At 49.9% G+C, this 16273-nt stretch overlaps 1 protein-coding gene across 3 annotated transcripts in view; it reads right to left on the bottom strand.

The window, feature by feature from the left end:
* Positions 1-16273, bottom strand: part of wdr7 (WD repeat domain 7) — a 1110115-nt gene that overhangs the window by 996697 nt on the left and 97145 nt on the right. For all 3 annotated transcript variants that reach the window (XM_072497366.1, XM_072497365.1, XM_072497364.1), the window contains exons 3-4: positions 8658-8764; positions 3534-3612 (exon numbers count right to left, since the gene is read on the bottom strand). In XM_072497366.1, the coding sequence (XP_072353467.1) occupies positions 3534-3612; positions 8658-8764 (186 nt within the window). The remainder of the gene's footprint in view (positions 1-3533; positions 3613-8657; positions 8765-16273) is intronic.

The following is a 16273-nucleotide window of genomic DNA, read 5'->3' on the forward strand; positions in this document are numbered from 1 at the left end:
CCTTTCATATATCATGTTTGGATCTCTCTAATCAAGTATCCACACCACCAGAGACCGAACCTTCTTGTGTGATTGAGATGCGATGCAGCCTTTGACATGGCTGACCACGCCACTTCCTCTAACTCATCTCCTTATTGCCTTGTTCAGACGTACTAACCACTTGGGCAGCACGGTAGCATTGTGGTTAGCACAATTGCTTCACAGCTCCAGGGTCCCAAGTTCAATTCCCGGCTTGGGTCACTGTCTGTGCGGAGTCTGCACGTTCTCCCCGTGTCTGCGTGGGTTTCCTCCGAGTGCTTGTTTCCTTCCACAGTCCAAAGACCTGCAGGTTAGGTGGATTGGCCATGCTAAATTGCCCTTAACGTGTCCAAAATTGCCCTGTGTTGGGTGGGGTTACTGGGTTATGGGGATAGGGTGGAGGTGTAGACCTTGGGTAGGGTGCTCTTTCAAAGAGCCGGTGCAGACTCGATGGGCCGAATGGCCTCCTTCTGCACTGTAAATTCTATGATTCTCTCTCACCAATTGATCACAACCCCATCACCTCCAGCAATTGTTTCTGCTTTCATGTCAATACCATTCTCTCCAGAGTAGTTTGGGGAATGAGCCACACAATCTTGAATCCATCTTGCCATGCAATTACATCACGGCTGATCTATAATCTCAACTCCATTTATCTTTGTTTGTTCCATCACTTTTTGATAGTCTTAATTTACAAAACTGAATTGACGATAGTCTTAAAAATGTCAACTGATACAAGCATACAAGCCTTACAGGAAAACAAATTTCATTTTTCCACCACACGTGAAACTTGTGATGAAATGTTGTGCCTTGTTTTAAAATTCTCATCGTCATGTTCAACTCCTTCATGGCACTGTCATCTTATTTCTGTCACCTTCCCCAGCCTTACACTGCTCCAACTCTGGCCATTTGTGCATCTTTTTGTGCTAATGTTTGGCATGCTTTTAACCATTTAGGCGCTAAGAAGCTCTTGAATTTCCAATCTAAAATTCTGCACCATTCCGTCATCCTCCAACAACTCCCTCAAAACCCATCTCTTTAACCAAACTTGTAGTTAGTACGAATTTTTAAACTGCACAAGCTCCTGTCAAGCACCTTGGGGAATTTGAAGATGATTGTTTTGCAGTTCTCCAAAGAACAATGCTTGGCTCCTATTCCAAACCTACCTGTTGCTAACTGGCAATAGCACATCCACTACGAGATCAGTATCCACACATACACCAATGACAACAATCTCTACCTCGCCCTCAGCATTCTCAAATCCTTCACTGCCCCTGTCCTCTGAGGCTGTTTTATCCACATCCAGATATCTTTGGCCTTCACCTAAAACACCACACTCCTGCCACTAATTACAACTGCCTCCCAATGGACTGTCTCAGAGAGAATAATGCTGTTCCCAAACTCAGTGTCCACTTGATTCCTGTTGTAGTCTAGAAAGACTACCTATTTCCACCTGTATAATAACACATGTTTCCACATGCGCTTGTCCATTTACTATCCAAATTCTGATCCATGCTTTTGTCACCTACAGACAATTATTTCAATGCATCCCAGTCAGGCTTCCCCAATCAGCCACAATCTAACTCCACCTGTTATTCTATCCCATTATGGACTGAATGGTCTTCTCTGCCAAAATGACTCTCTGATTCTAAGCCCCACTTGAACATCTACTTGCTTACATGCATGTGCAAATCTTTCTGCTGGCCAGCAAATTTTAATTACTTCAAACATAGCAATATTTACATTTTCAACATATTATAAAATATTCTGCCTAAGACAATCAAGTGCACAGGTAGTCCAAGGAATTACACCAAAATTATAGTAAGAAGTCTTACAACACTAGATTAAAGTCCAACAGGTTTGTTTCGAATCACTAGCTTTCGGAGTGCAGCTCCTTCCTCAGGTGAATGAAGAGACGGGTTCCAGAAACATATATAGACAAATTCAATGATGCAAGACGATGCTTTGAATGAGAGTCTTTGCAGGTAATTTGTTTGCAGCAAACTACCCAGCCTTCAGGATAACAGCGACCACGACACCACACAACCCTGCCATGGCAACCTCTGCAAGACATGCCAGCTCATCAACATGGGTACCATCATTACACTTGAGAACACCACCCACCAGGTACGTAGTACATACTCATGCAACTCGGCCAACGTTGTCTACCTCATACATTGCAGGAAAGGATGTCCCGAGGCGTGGTACATTGGCGAGACCATGCAGACGCTGCGACAATGAATGAACGGACATCGCGTGACAATCGCCAGGCAGGAATGTTCCCTTCCAGTCGGGGAACACTTCAGCAGTCAAGGGCATTCAGCCTCTGATCTTCGGGTAAGCGTTCTTCAAGGCAGCCTTCAGGACACGCGACAACACAGAATTGCCGAGCAGAAACTGATAGCCAAGTTCCGCACACATGAGTACGGCCTCAACCGGGAGCTTGGATTCATGTCGCATTACATTCACCCCCCACCATCTGGCCTGGGCTTGCGAAATCCAACCAACTGTTCTGGCTTGAGACAATTCACACCTCTTTAACCTGTGATTATCCCTCTCTCCAGTCGCTCCGTCTGGACCTCTAAAGACTTAATTACCTGCAACGGTTCGCATTCAATGTATCGACTTGCATCATTGACTTTGTCTATACAGGTATTTCTGGAACCCACCTCTTCATTCACCTGAGAAAGGAGCTGCGCTCCAAAAGCTAGTGATTCGAAACAAACCTGTTGGACTTTAACCTGGTGTTATAAGACTTCTTACTTTGCCCACCCCTGTCCAACGCCGGCATCTCCACATCATGAGTAAAATTATACACATGTGGTAAACCTAGCTATGTGAGAGAATGTCCCTGAGCAATTTACACGGTGGTCTGCTCCCACATAGGCACTGTTGCTTCACAGCGCCAGGGTCCCGGGTTCAATTTCCACTTGGGTCACTGTCTGCGCGGAGTCTGCACATTCTCCCCGTGTCTGCGTGGGTTTCCTCCGGGTGCTCCGGTTTCCTGCCACAAGTCCCGAAAGATGTGCTTGTTAGGCAAATTGAACATTCTGAATTCTCCCCGTGTACCGAACATGCGCCAAGTGTGGCGATTAGGGGATTTTCACAGTAACTTCATTGCAGTGTTAATATAAGACTACTTGTGACACTAATAAAGATTAAAATATACAAGGCTGGAATTGCAGAGTAATGCAATTAATTTTACATCATGGGAGTGTGGTTCTGCTTCATGGCAAAACAAAACACAGTTGCCTGGCTGGTTTAGCACACAGGGCTAAATCGCTGGTTTTTAAAGCAGACCAAGGCAGGCCAGCAGCACGGTTCAATTCCCGTACCAGCCTCCCCGAACAGGCGCCGGAATGTGGTGACTAGGGGCTTTTCACAGTAACTTCATTGAAGCCTACTCGTGACAATAAGCGATTTTCATTTTCATTCAGAAACAGGGGACAAATATTTCACATTCCAGAATTTAAAAAAAAGTTTATAAGGGTTCCAGCAATTTCACGTATACTCACTTGTATACCAGTATGAGTGCATGCCAGTTTAGTAAATTCGATGCATCTTCCATCATTCACATCCCAAAGGCACATCTCTCTGCAAGAAGTTTTTTGTATGAACAATATATTTAGATCATGTTGTAGATTTAATTAAATATATTTTAGCATAAACACAAACTAGGTCTTTAATAATACCTTGAATAACGCAGGAGATCCATCCACAAAATGTTGGGAGTTAATTCAGTCGACTGAAGTTTCCAAGACAAAGTCAAAGTCTCCATACTCAACTAAACACAGACATGGGGGTGAACTGATCGAGGTTTACAAGATGAAGGGATTGTGCTTATGTAGAGAAATTATTTCAACCAAACTGGTTTGGGAAGGCCCAGGGGTCACACGCTCAATTTATGCAGAGTTAGACTGAATGTTAAGAGGTTCTTCCCAACCTACCCGAAGCAGAAAATAGTGAGTGTGTGTAATAGATTCCGGTTTTGTGAGGTGAACACCGATTTACTGAATTCCTTCAAGCAAGAGCTTTCTCACCACAGCACTGCAGGCAAATTGCCTGCAGCAGAGATCTCCCCACACAAAAAGGTATGTACTTGGTAATGTTAATCAGGCCTAGAGAGATTTCCTGGATTATTTTTCGAACTGCAATGAGTTGTTAAAACATTCTCCAGCTTTCTCCCCCTAATTGGGCTGTTTTTCACCACTCCCAGGAGATAACAAGTCTTCCAAGTGGGGTGAAGAGTGTATATGGTGTACTGCGCAGGGGGCACAGCTGTTTGGCCAGTGCATGTGAATTCATGAATTCTTTGAAAATGTGAAAAGGCTATTACATTGTCATCTGTTTCTTTTACGGAGTTCAACCAGCTTATCATAACTCTCAAGTATGCCTCCAAAAAATGCACCTAATTGTTTTGCTGGAGAAAAAAAGTGACATGTTGAAGCTTTTCGTTTGGCACTCATCTGGACACTTCACAAGAATACCAGTATAAGGCGAAAACAACAATTTATACTGCATAGGAAGACAATGAACAAGCAGGGTCAAGCTGCCTGGTTTAAATCTCAAACGAGGCTTGGCAGTTTTTGGTCAGTCAGCAGCAACTTGTGCATTCTCCATGCCAACGCAACAAGGCCACTTGTCAACCAATCAACACTCTCTTCTCATGCACATTCAATTGTTTTCCCCCCTATGACTGGTATTCTTCAAAATGTCCTCATGAATAAATGACGAAAAGCTTGACACGTCTCTTTTTCCAGCAACATTCAAGTCCAGTACTACTAAACAACTCTAAATCCAATGTCACAGTCATTTACACAATTCGCCACAATGGCCTTATTTGATAACCTACACCACATGTCACCACTATTCTTTGGTTTGAAAAAGCGCCATCTGGCTTTTCGTTACTGCTAACTTGTCAATTTTTAAGACTAATTTTATCTGGTCCAAAACCTTGGCCATGGTGAACATTTGTCTGGATCAGTTCCATCAGTTCCTTCATAATCTTGAAAACTTTTATCACATTATCTTCGATTCCCTTTTCCAAACAAAACAAATTCAATTTCCTTAATCCTATCACTTGAGCTCCTGATTCCCAGAATTATGTTAGTTATTCACCTCTACTCTCTCGAGGGCAAAAATATTATTCTACGGTTAGGAATTGAACCCCATTTAGAAATATTAAAATGAACACAGACAGCAATTGTAGGTGTCAAGATGGTGTTGGTCTACAGAAACACCAGCTCTGTCAATTAGCTCTCTATCTTTTTGTTACCAGGGCTGAAAACATTTTATTTCACTGCAGCGTGGCATTGTGCCAATGATCTTTCATCCCAAAAGTACTGCTCGATGTTTCTTGTAACAGGAGTTCACATCAACTGATTTTTAAAAATATCTGATCTGAGCACTGTGGAACAAAGATTAAGCAGCATGTGGTATTATCATAAATGCAAGAACTGCAAGGTTTAATGAAATGTCTAGATCAGCCGCTAGAGGGAGCTAGAGTTACAAGTATATGAGACATTGATGTGTGGGAGGAGAGAAGTGAAGGAGTTAGCTAGAGTACAGACTGAAGGAAAGATAATGTGAGTGAGAGCAGATCATAGTTTATAATAGTGTAGAGATTAGTTGTAGATGAGTGTACATAGAACATGCAGTGCAGAAGGAGCCCATTCGGCCCATCGAGTCTGCACCGACCCACTTTAGCCCTCACTGCCACCCTATTCCCGTGACCCAATAACCCCTCCTAACCTTTTTGGTCACTAAGGGCAATTTATCATGGCCAATCATGGTAAGCTCGAGGAAATAATTGTTCAGAAGGAAGATGTGTTGGGCATTTTAAAAAACTTGAGGATAGAAAGTCCCCCGGGTCTGACGGGATATATCCAAGGATTCTATGGGAAGCAAGAGATGAAATTGCAGAGTCGTTGGCAATGATCTTTTCGTCCTTACTGTCAACAGGGGTGGTACCAGGGGATTGGAGAGTGGCAAATGTCGTGCCCCTGTTCAAAAAAGGGACTAGGGATAACCCTGGGAATTACAGGCCAGTTAGTCTTACTTTGGTGGTAGGCAAAGTAATGGAAAGGGTACTGAAGGATAGGATTTCTGAGCATCTGGAAAGACACTGCTTGATTAGGGATAGTCAGCACGGATTTGTGAGGGGTAGGTCTTGCCTTACAAGTCTTATTGAATTCTTTGAGGACGTGACTAAGCATGTGGATGAAGGTAAAGCAGTGGATGTAGTGTACATGGATTTTAGTAAGGCATTTGATAAGGTTCCCCATGGTAGGCTTCTGCAGAAAGTAAGGAGGCATGGGATAGTGGGAAATTTGGCCATTTGGATAACGAACTGGCTAACCGATAGAAGTCAGAGAGTGATGGTGGATGACAAATATTCAGCCTGGACCCCAGTTACCAGTGGCGTACCGCAGGGATCAGTTCTGGGTCCTCTGCTGTTTGTGATTTTCATTAATGACTTGGATGAGGGAGTTGAAGGGTGGGTCAGTAAATTTGCAGACAATACGAAGATTGGTGGAGTTGTGGATAGTGAGGAGGGCTGATGTCAGCTGCAAAGAGACATAGATAGGATGCAGAGCTGGGCTGAGAAGTGGCAGATGGAGTTTAACCCTGAAAAGTGTGAGGTTGTCCATTTTGGAAGGACAAATATGAATGCGGAATACAGGATTAACGGTAGAGTTCTTGGCAATGTGGAGGAGCAGAGAGATCTTGAGGTCTATGTTCATACATCTTTGAAAGTTGCCACTCAAGTGGATAGAGCTGGGAAGAAGGCCTATGGTGTGCTAGCGTTCATTAACAGAGGGATTGAATTTAAGAGCCGTGAGGTGATGATGCAGCTGTACAAAACTTTGGTAAGGCCACATTTGGAGTACTGTGTACAGTTCTGGTCGCCTCGTTTTAGGAAGGATATGGAAGCTTTGGAAAAGGTGCAAAGGAGATTTACCAGGATGTTGCCTGGAACGGAGAGTAGGTCTTACGAAGAAAGGTTGAGGGTGCTAGGCCTTTTCTCATTAGAACGGAGAAGGATGAGGGGCGACTTGATAGGAGGTTTATAAGATGATCAGGGGAATAGATAGAGTAGACAGTCAGAGACTTTTTCCCCGGGTGGAACAAACCATTACAAGGGGACATAAATTTAAGGTGAATGGTGGAAGATATGGGGGGATGTCAGAGGTAGGTTCTTTACCCAGAGAGTAGTGGGGGCATGGAATGCACTGCCTGTGGAAGTAATTGAGTCGGAAACATTAGAGACCTTCAAGCAGCTATTGGATAGGTACATGGATTACGGTAAAATGATATAGTGTAGATTTATTTGTTCTTAAGGGCAGCACGGTAGCATTGTGGATAGCACAATTGCTTCACAGCTCCAGGGTCCCAGGTTTGATTCCGGCTTGGGTCACTGTCTGTGCAGAGTCTGCACATCCTCCCCGTGTGTGCGTGGGTTTCCTCCGGGTGCTCCGGTTTCCTCCCACAGTCCAAAGATGTGCAGATTAGGTGGATTGGCCATGATAAATTGCCCTTAGTGCCCAAAATTGCCTTTAGTGTTGGGTGGGGTTACTGGGTTATGGGGATCAGGTGGAGGTGTTGACCTTGGGTAGGGTGCTCTTTCCAAGAGCCGGTGCAGACTCAATGGCCGAATGGCCTCCTTCTGCACTGTAAATTCTACGATAATCTATGATTAATCTAGGACAAAGGTTCGGCACAACATCGTGGGCCGAAGGGCCTGTTCTGTGCTGTATTTTTCTATGTTCTATGTTCTAATCCACCCAACTTGCACGTCTTTGGACTGTGGGAGGAAACCCACGCATACACGGGGAGAACGTGCAGACTCCGCACAGACAGTGACCCAGCGGGGAATCGGACCTGGGACCCTGGCGCTGTGAAGCCACAGTGCTATCCACTTGTGCGACCGTGCTGCCCCACGAGAGTGGGGCAGAGTGTAGATTGTATGTTAATTATCAACTGTGTATTATTTAGGAACCCAAATTAGTAATGTTAATACATTTCTAGCTTTGTTCAAGTTAAAGCTTTTTTGTGGTCTTTGGAAACACTACGCCAACCATCCTGAATTTAGCAACACAAAGAACACCACACTGGAATAACGTTCTCACAAGACTCTGAGATGTAGGAGCAAAAGTAGGTGATTCGGCCCATCAAATCTGCTTTACTGTTCAATGACATCATGGCTGATTTTTAAAAATCCTCAACCATTAAACCACTGATTAATATCACTGCCATCATAATTTGAAGTGTGCAAATATGTGAGGGGTAAAAAGAGGTTAAGGGCATGTCAAAATCAACCAGCTTCCACATTAACAAACTTTAAACCATCATAGAACCTGCACATTTTCCTCTAAAGCATGTCATGTCTCCAGAGAGTCATCTTTTCAGGATCTTGAATATTTTTCAACGATACGTGTCCATTTTCCTGTGTTTACCTTCCCCATTTTGACTTCTATTAAATAATCAGTGTATTTTTTGTCACAGTATGAACATTTTTACCATTATCGCATACTTCCTTAAGAATGCTGAACTACTTACTGGATTAAAGACTGCATTTTCTACTGGATTTGCTACTACTACAACAAACTCTGGAGTTCCCATTTTCCGATCTTACTCACCCACTTTCAGATGCACTGACGACATACTGTTTCTCACTGCTGGCATTAGCTTTAGAAAGGCAAGTGATGGATGATGTGTGGCCAAACAGTAAGGCCCTAGGAATGATCTGTTTATACACAGGGGCATAAAAATACAATAAGTGGTTAGTGCATAAATTCGGCAGCAAATGGGCTTTTCCTACGTACAGCCAGGTTTTGGGTGGCCATTCATCCCATTAACAGTCAACATGTTTGACAGTACAGTTGAGTGTACGAGATAATAATAAAGTAAGTAAAATAATTTAGGTTGAGTTTGTAATAAGCTGAAGTTGTTTTCCCAAACTGAGTGCTTAGTTTCTGTGAATTAAGCTTCAACTACTATGGGTTTCATAATAAACAAAGAAACTCCTCCCCATGTTTTTACTTTCACAAATGGCTATCAGAATAAATTTACGGAAAATGCACAACCTACAAAACACTGAGCGTTTGCTATACCTTCTCGGAGTTCATTACTTCCTTGAAAAAAAAGAGTAAAACCATATAAACAAATTGGACAAAAACACCTAGAAATTGTACCTTCTGGTTCGAAACAAAAAAATCAACAGAATAGATTGAGAAATTTGCCTCATTGCATCTCGACCAAAACAATTTGCACTTCAACAAAATATTTGCACAATGAACAGAAAGAAAAAAAGAAAGTTGGAGCTGAGGCAAAGTGGAGAAAGGTGAGTGGAAGAAAGGCGGGTGGCACTGCAGCAGGATGGGGAGGCAGCTGGGGGGAGAGAAAAGAGGGAGACAGCTGGAGAAAAAGAGAGGGCAGGGGGGGAGAGAGAGGAGGGCAGGGGGGGAGGGAGGAGGGTGGGGGGGGGAGAGGGAGGAGGGCGGGGGGGAGAGGGAGGAGGGCGGGGGGGAGAGGGAGGAGGGCGGGGGGGGAGAGGGAGGAGGGCGGGGGGGAGGGAGGAGGGCGGGGGGAGGGAGGAGGGCGGGGGGAGGAGGGCGGGGGGAGGGAGGAGGGCGGGGGGAGGGGGCGGAGAGCGGGGGAGGGGGCGGAGAGCGGGGGAGGGGGCGGAGAGCGGGGGAGGGGGCGGAGAGCGGGGGAGGGGGCGGAGAGCGGGGAGGGGGCGGAGAGCGGGGGAGGGGGCGGAGAGCGGGGGAGGGGGCGGAGAGCGGGGGAGGGGGCGGAGAGCGGGGGAGGGGGCGGAGAGCGGGGGAGGGGGCGGAGAGCGGGGGAGGGGCGGAGAGCGGGGGAGGGGGCGGAGAGCGGGGGAGGGGGCGGAGAGCGGGGGAGGGGGCGGAGAGCGGGGGAGGGGGCGGAGAGCGGGGGAGGGGGCGGAGAGCGGGGGAGGGGGCGGAGAGCGGGGGAGGGGGCGGAGAGCGGGGGAGGGGGCGGAGAGCGGGGGAGGGGGCGGAGAGCGGGGGAGGGGGCGGAGAGCGGGGGAGGGGGCGGAGAGCGGGGGAGGGGGCGGAGAGCGGGGGAGGGGGCGGAGAGCGGGGGAGGGGGCGGAGAGCGGGGGAGGGGGCGGAGAGCGGGGGAGGGGGCGGAGAGCGGGGGAGGGGGCGGAGAGCGGGGGAGGGGGCGGAGAGCGGGGGAGGGGGCCGAGAGCGGGGGAGGGGGCCGAGAGCGGGGGAGGGGGCCGAGAGCGGGGGAGGGGGCCGAGAGCGGGGGAGGGGGCCGAGAGCGGGGGAGGGGGCCGAGAGCGGGGGAGGGGGCCGAGAGCGGGGGAGGGGGCCGAGAGCGGGGGAGGGGGCCGAGAGCGGGGGAGGGGGCCGAGAGCGGGGGAGGGGGCCGAGAGCGGGGGAGGGGGCCGAGAGCGGGGGAGGGGGCCGAGAGCGGGGGAGGGGGCCGAGAGCGGGGGAGGGGGCCGAGAGCGGGGGAGGGGGCCGAGAGCGGGGGAGGGTGCCGAGAGCGGGGGAGGGTGCCGAGAGCGGGGGAGGGTGCCGAGAGCGGGGGAGGGGGCGGAGAGCGGGGGAGGGGGCGGAGAGCGGGGGAGGGGGCGGAGAGCGGGGGAGGGGGCGGAGAGCGGGGGAGGGGGCGGAGAGCGGGGGAGGGGGCGGAGAGCGGGGGAGGGGCGGAGAGCGGGGGAGGGGGCGGAGAGCGGGGGAGGGGGCGGAGAGCGGGGGAGGGGGCGGAGAGCGGGGGAGGGGGCGGAGAGCGGGGAGGGGGCGGAGAGCGGGGGAGGGGGCGGAGAGCGGGGGAGGGGGCGGAGAGCGGGGGAGGGGGCGGAGAGCGGGGGAGGGGGCGGAGAGCGGGGGAGGGGCGGAGAGCGGGGGAGGGGCGGAGAGCGGGGGAGGGGCGGAGAGCGGGGGAGGGGCGGAGAGCGGGGGAGGGGCGGAGAGCGGGGGAGGGGGCGGAGAGCGGGGGAGGGGGGCGGAGAGCGGGGGAGGGGGCGGAGAGCGGGGGAGGGGGCGGAGAGCGGGGGAGGGGGCGGAGAGCGGGGGAGGGGGCGGAGAGCGGGGGAGGGGGCGGAGAGCGGGGGAGGGGGCGAGAGCGGGGGAGGGGGCGAGAGCGGGGGAGGGGGCGGAGAGCGGGGGAGGGGGCGGAGAGCGGGGGAGGGGGCGGAGAGCGGGGGAGGGGGCGGAGAGCGGGGGAGGGGGCGGAGAGCGGGGGAGGGGGCGGAGAGCGAGGGAGGGGGCGGAGAGCGGGGGAGGGGGCGGAGAGCGGGGAGGGGGCGGAGGAGGGGGCGGAGAGCGGGGGAGGGGGCGGAGAGCGGGGGAGGGGTTGGGGAGGGGGCGGAGAGCGGGGGAGGGGTTGGGGAGGGGGCGGAGAGCGGGGGAGGGGGCGGAGAGCGGGGGAGGGTGCGGAGAGCGGGGGAGGGGGCGGAGAGCGGGGGAGGGGGCGGAGAGCGGGGGAGGGGGCGGAGAGCGGGGGAGGGGGCGGAGAGCGGGGGAGGGGGCGGAGAGCGGGGGAGGGGGCGGAGAGCGGGGGAGGGGGCGGAGAGCGGGGGAGGGGGTGGAGAGCGGAAAAGGGGGGGGAAAGGGTGAGGAGAGGGGTGAGAGGGGGGAGAGGGGGAGAGGGGAGGGGAGAGGGGGGAGAGGGGGGAGAGGGGGGAGAGGGGGGAGAGGGGGGAGAGGGGGGAGAGGGGGAGAGGGGGAGAGGGGGGAGAGGGGGGGAGGGGGGGAGAGGGGGGAGAGGGGGGGGAGAGGGGGGAGAGGGTGGGAGAGGGGGGGGAGAGGGGGGGAGAGGGGGGGAAAGGGGGGAAGGGGGGGAGAGGGGGAGGGGAGAGGGGGAAGAGGGGAGAGGGGAGAGGGGAGAGAGGGAGAGGGGAGAGGGGAGAGGGGAGAGGGGAGAGGGAGGGGGGAAGAGGGGGGGAGGGGGGGAGAGGGGGTAGGGTGGGGGAGAGGGAGGAGGGTGGGGGAGGGGGGGAGAGGGGGGAGAGTGGGGGAGAGGGGGGAGGGGGAGAGTGGGGGAGAGGGAGGAGAGTGGAGGAGAGTGGAGGAGAGGGAGGAGAGTGGGGAAGAGTGGGAAGAGTGGGAAGAGTGGGGGAAAGGCAGGAGAGTGGGGGAGAGGGAGGAGAGTGGGGGAGAGGGAGGAGAGTGGGGGAGAGGGAGGAGAGTGGGAGGAGAGTGGGGGAGAGGGAGGAGACGGGGGGAGGGAGGGGAAGGCAAGTTTGGCTTTAGGGAAGAATCTATGATCAAGGGGAAAGACAAGAGAGAGGGCAAGAGGGCTGGTGGTGATTGGGGGAGGGGGAGGCAGTGTACAGAGCCCAATATGGACCAGCCCTAGATTTTCATTGATGACTTTAGTCTCTACCTATAATGTAAGCACACAAATTTTATAAGGCTCAATATCTGAATAGGGAGAAAGGCAGCGCACTGCTGCTTTTGGAAGAGCTTACGATGGAGTGGAGAATTTCAGAGAGCAGGTTCTGGATTTTTGTGTTCAGTTGACCAACCACGCTTGTAGTTGGTGTCCAATTTGCACATTCTCCCATGCCCCATTCCTGTATGAAAAAACTGATGGAAATTTAACAAGGGCAAAACTAATGAAAGGCACCCGCCATCTGTTCGTCAGATAATAATTTCTTGCCTAATATCTTTCAACCAGCTGTACCAATTTAATAAGTTGCTTTATCTTCCAGTCTTTTCTACAAATGTTAATTTTAAAATAATTTGAAAAACTAGAAAAATTTCAATTAGCTTCATCAAAATCAAATTGATCTGGACTTTTTTTTTTAAAAAAGGAGGCTGTGCGCACCTGTGAAAATATGATTGCACATTTACTACTGCTTTTGTTTTGTGCTCCATAAACTTTGTATTAAATGCAAAAAGGAGACAGCCAAAACAAGGACGAGAAAGTGCATATTTTTTTTCCAACTTAATGCTACATCAATTGAAAAAAAAAAGTTGTTTCTTTAAACTATCTAATGATCTCAAATGTGTGGTGTTGAAAAGGAGAAAGGATAATGCTAATTGTTTAAACTCGACATCACAATTCCAATTTCTCACACTCAGAAGCCAAAGGAAGGGTCAAACTGATTTATTAAAAATTGAGAAAAGCAGAGCGGTCATTTATTTCTTAATTCTAATATTTTTGAATCAATGGTTTAGAACATAGAACATTACAGCGCAGTACAGGCCCTTCGGCCCTCGATGTTGCGCTGACCTGTGAAACCACTCTAAAGCCCATCTACAATATTCCCTTATCGTCCATATGTCTATCCAATGACCATTTGAATGCCCTGAGTGTTGGCGAGTCCACTACTGTTGCAGGCAGGGCATTCCACGCCCTTACTACTCTCTGAGTAAAGAACCTACCTCTGACATCTGTCTTATACTCATCTCCCCTCAACTTAAAGCTATGTCCCCTCGTGCGAGACATCACCATCCAAAGAAAAAGGCTCTCACTGTCCACCCTATCCAATCCTCTGATCATCTTGTATGCCTCAATTAAGTCACCAATAAAAGCTAACACACCGTACGCCTTCTTAACAACCCTCTCAACCTGGGTGGCAACTTTCAGGGATCTATGTACATGGACACCGAGATCTCTCTGCTCATCCACACTGCCAAGAATCTTACCATTAGCCCAGTACTCTGTCTTCCTGTTATTCCTTCCAAAATGAATCACCTCACACTTTTCTGCATTAAACTCAATTTGATTTGCCACCTGTCAGCCCAGCGCTGCAGCTTATCTATGTCCCTCTGTAACTTGTAACATCCTTCCGCACTGTCCACAACTCCACCGACTTTAGTGTCATCTGCAAATTTACTCACCCATCCTTCTACGCCCTCCTCCAGGTCATTTATAAAAATGACAAACAGCAGTGGCCCCAAAACAGATCCTTGTGGTACACCACTAGTAACTGGACTCCAGTCTGAACATTTCCCATCAACCACCACCCTTTGTCTTCTTCCAGCTAGCCAATTTCTGATCCAAACTGCTAAGTCACCCTGAATCCCATGCCTCCGTATTTTATAATTTTAAATGACAAAAAAGTGAGGAGGGGAGGATCTCCCAAGGGCAGGGGTAGACTGGGCTGGAATCATGGATGGAGCCTTAAAAGTGAGGTGATCAACAGCAAAACAAGGAGGACAAGAGAAGATATGATGTTGAGCACTTTAAAAGGTCTATATTTAATACACATATCACCATTCCAAATACAATCATTTGGGCTGCATGATGGCACAGTGGTTAGCACTGCTACCTCACAGAGCCAGAGATTCATAGAACATAGAACATAGAAAATACAGCACAGAACAGGCCCTTCGGCCCACGATGTTGTGCCGAACCTTTGTCCTAGATTAATCATAGATTATCATTGAATTTACAGTGCAGAAGGAGGCCATTCGGCCCTTTGAGTCTGCACCGGCTCTTGGAAAGAGCACCCTACCCAAACTCAACACCTCCACCCAACACCAAGGGCAATTTGGACATTAAGGGCAATTTATCATTGGCCAATTCACCTAACCTGCACATCTTTGGACTGTGGGAGGAAACCGGAGCACCCGGAGGAAACCCACGCAGACGCGGGGAGGACGTGCAGACTCCGCACAGACAGTGACCCAAGCCGGAATCGAACCTGGGACCCTGGAGCTGTGAAGCAATTGTGCCATCCACAATGCTACCGTGCTGCCCTTGAGAACAAATAAATCTACACTATATCATTTTACCGTAATCCATGTACCTATCCAATAGCTGCTTGACGGTCCATAATGTTTCCGACTCAACTACTTCCACGGGCAGTGCATTCCATGCCCCCACTACTCTCTGGGTAAAGAACCTACCTCTGATATCCCTCCTATATCTTCCACCTTTCACCTTAAATTTATGTCCCCTTGTAATGGTTTGTTCCACCCGGGGAAAAGGTCTCTGACTGTCTACTCTATCTATTCCCCTGATCATCTTATAAACCTCTATCAAGTCGCCCCTCATCCTTCTCCGTTCTAATGAGAAAACGCCTAGCACCCTCAACCTTTCCTCGTAAGACCTACTCTCCATTCCAGGCAACATCCTGGTAAATCTTCTTTGCACCTTTTCCAAAGCTTCCACATCCTTCCTAAAATGAGGCGACCAGAACTGTACACAGTACTCCAAATGTGGCCTTACCAAAGTTTTGTACAGCTGCATCATCACCTCACGGCTCTTAAATTCAATCCCTCTGTTAATGAACGCGAGCACACCATAGGCCTTCTTCACAGCTCTATCCACTTGAGTGGCAACTTTCAAAGATGTATGAACATAGACCCCAAGATCTCTCTGCTCCTCCACATTGCCAAGAACTCTACCGTTAACCCTGTATTCCGCATTCATATTTGTCCTTCCAAAATGGACAACCTCACACTTTTCAGGGTTAAACTCCATCTGCCACTTCTCAGCCCAGCTCTGCATCCTATCTATGTCTCTTTGCAGCCGACAACAGCCCTCCTTACTATCCACAACTCCACCAATCTTCGTATCGTCTGCAAATTTACTGACCCACCCTTCAACTCCCTCATCCAAGTCATTAATGAAAATCACAAACAGCAGAGGACCCAGAACTGATCCCTGCGGTACGCCACTGGTAACTGGGGTCCAGGCTGAATATTTGTCATCCACCATCACTCTCTGACTTCTATCGGTTAGCCAGTTCGTTATCCAAATGGCCAAATTTCCCACTATCCCATGCCTCCTTACTTTCTGCAGAAGCCTACCATGGGGAACTTTATCAAATGCCTTACTAAAATCCATGTACACTACATCCACTGCTTTACCTTCATCCACATGCTTGGTCACCTCCTCAAAGAATTCAATAAAACTTGTAAGGCAAGACCTACCCCTCACAAATCCGTGCTGACTATCCCTAATCAAGCAGTGTCTTTCCAGATGCTCAGAAATCCTATCCTTCAGTACCCTTTCCATTACTTTGCCTACCACCGAAGTAAGACTAACTGGCCTGTAATTCCCAGGGTTATCCCTAGTCCCTTTTTTGAACAGGGGCACGACATTCGCCACTCTCCAATCCCCTGGTACCACCCCTGTTGACAGTGAGGACGAAAAGATCATTGCCAACGGCTCTGCAATTTCATCTCTTGCTTCCCATAGAATCCTTGGATATATCCCGTCAGGCCCGGGGGACTTGTCTATCCTCAAGTTTTTCAAAATGCCCAACACATCTTCCTTCCTAACAAGTAGTTCCTCGAGCTTACCAATCTGTTTC

The sequence above is a fragment of the Scyliorhinus torazame genome, chromosome 3 (genome assembly GCF_047496885.1).
Source record: "Scyliorhinus torazame isolate Kashiwa2021f chromosome 3, sScyTor2.1, whole genome shotgun sequence".
In the NCBI taxonomy this organism is placed as follows: Eukaryota; Metazoa; Chordata; class Chondrichthyes; order Carcharhiniformes; family Scyliorhinidae; genus Scyliorhinus; species Scyliorhinus torazame.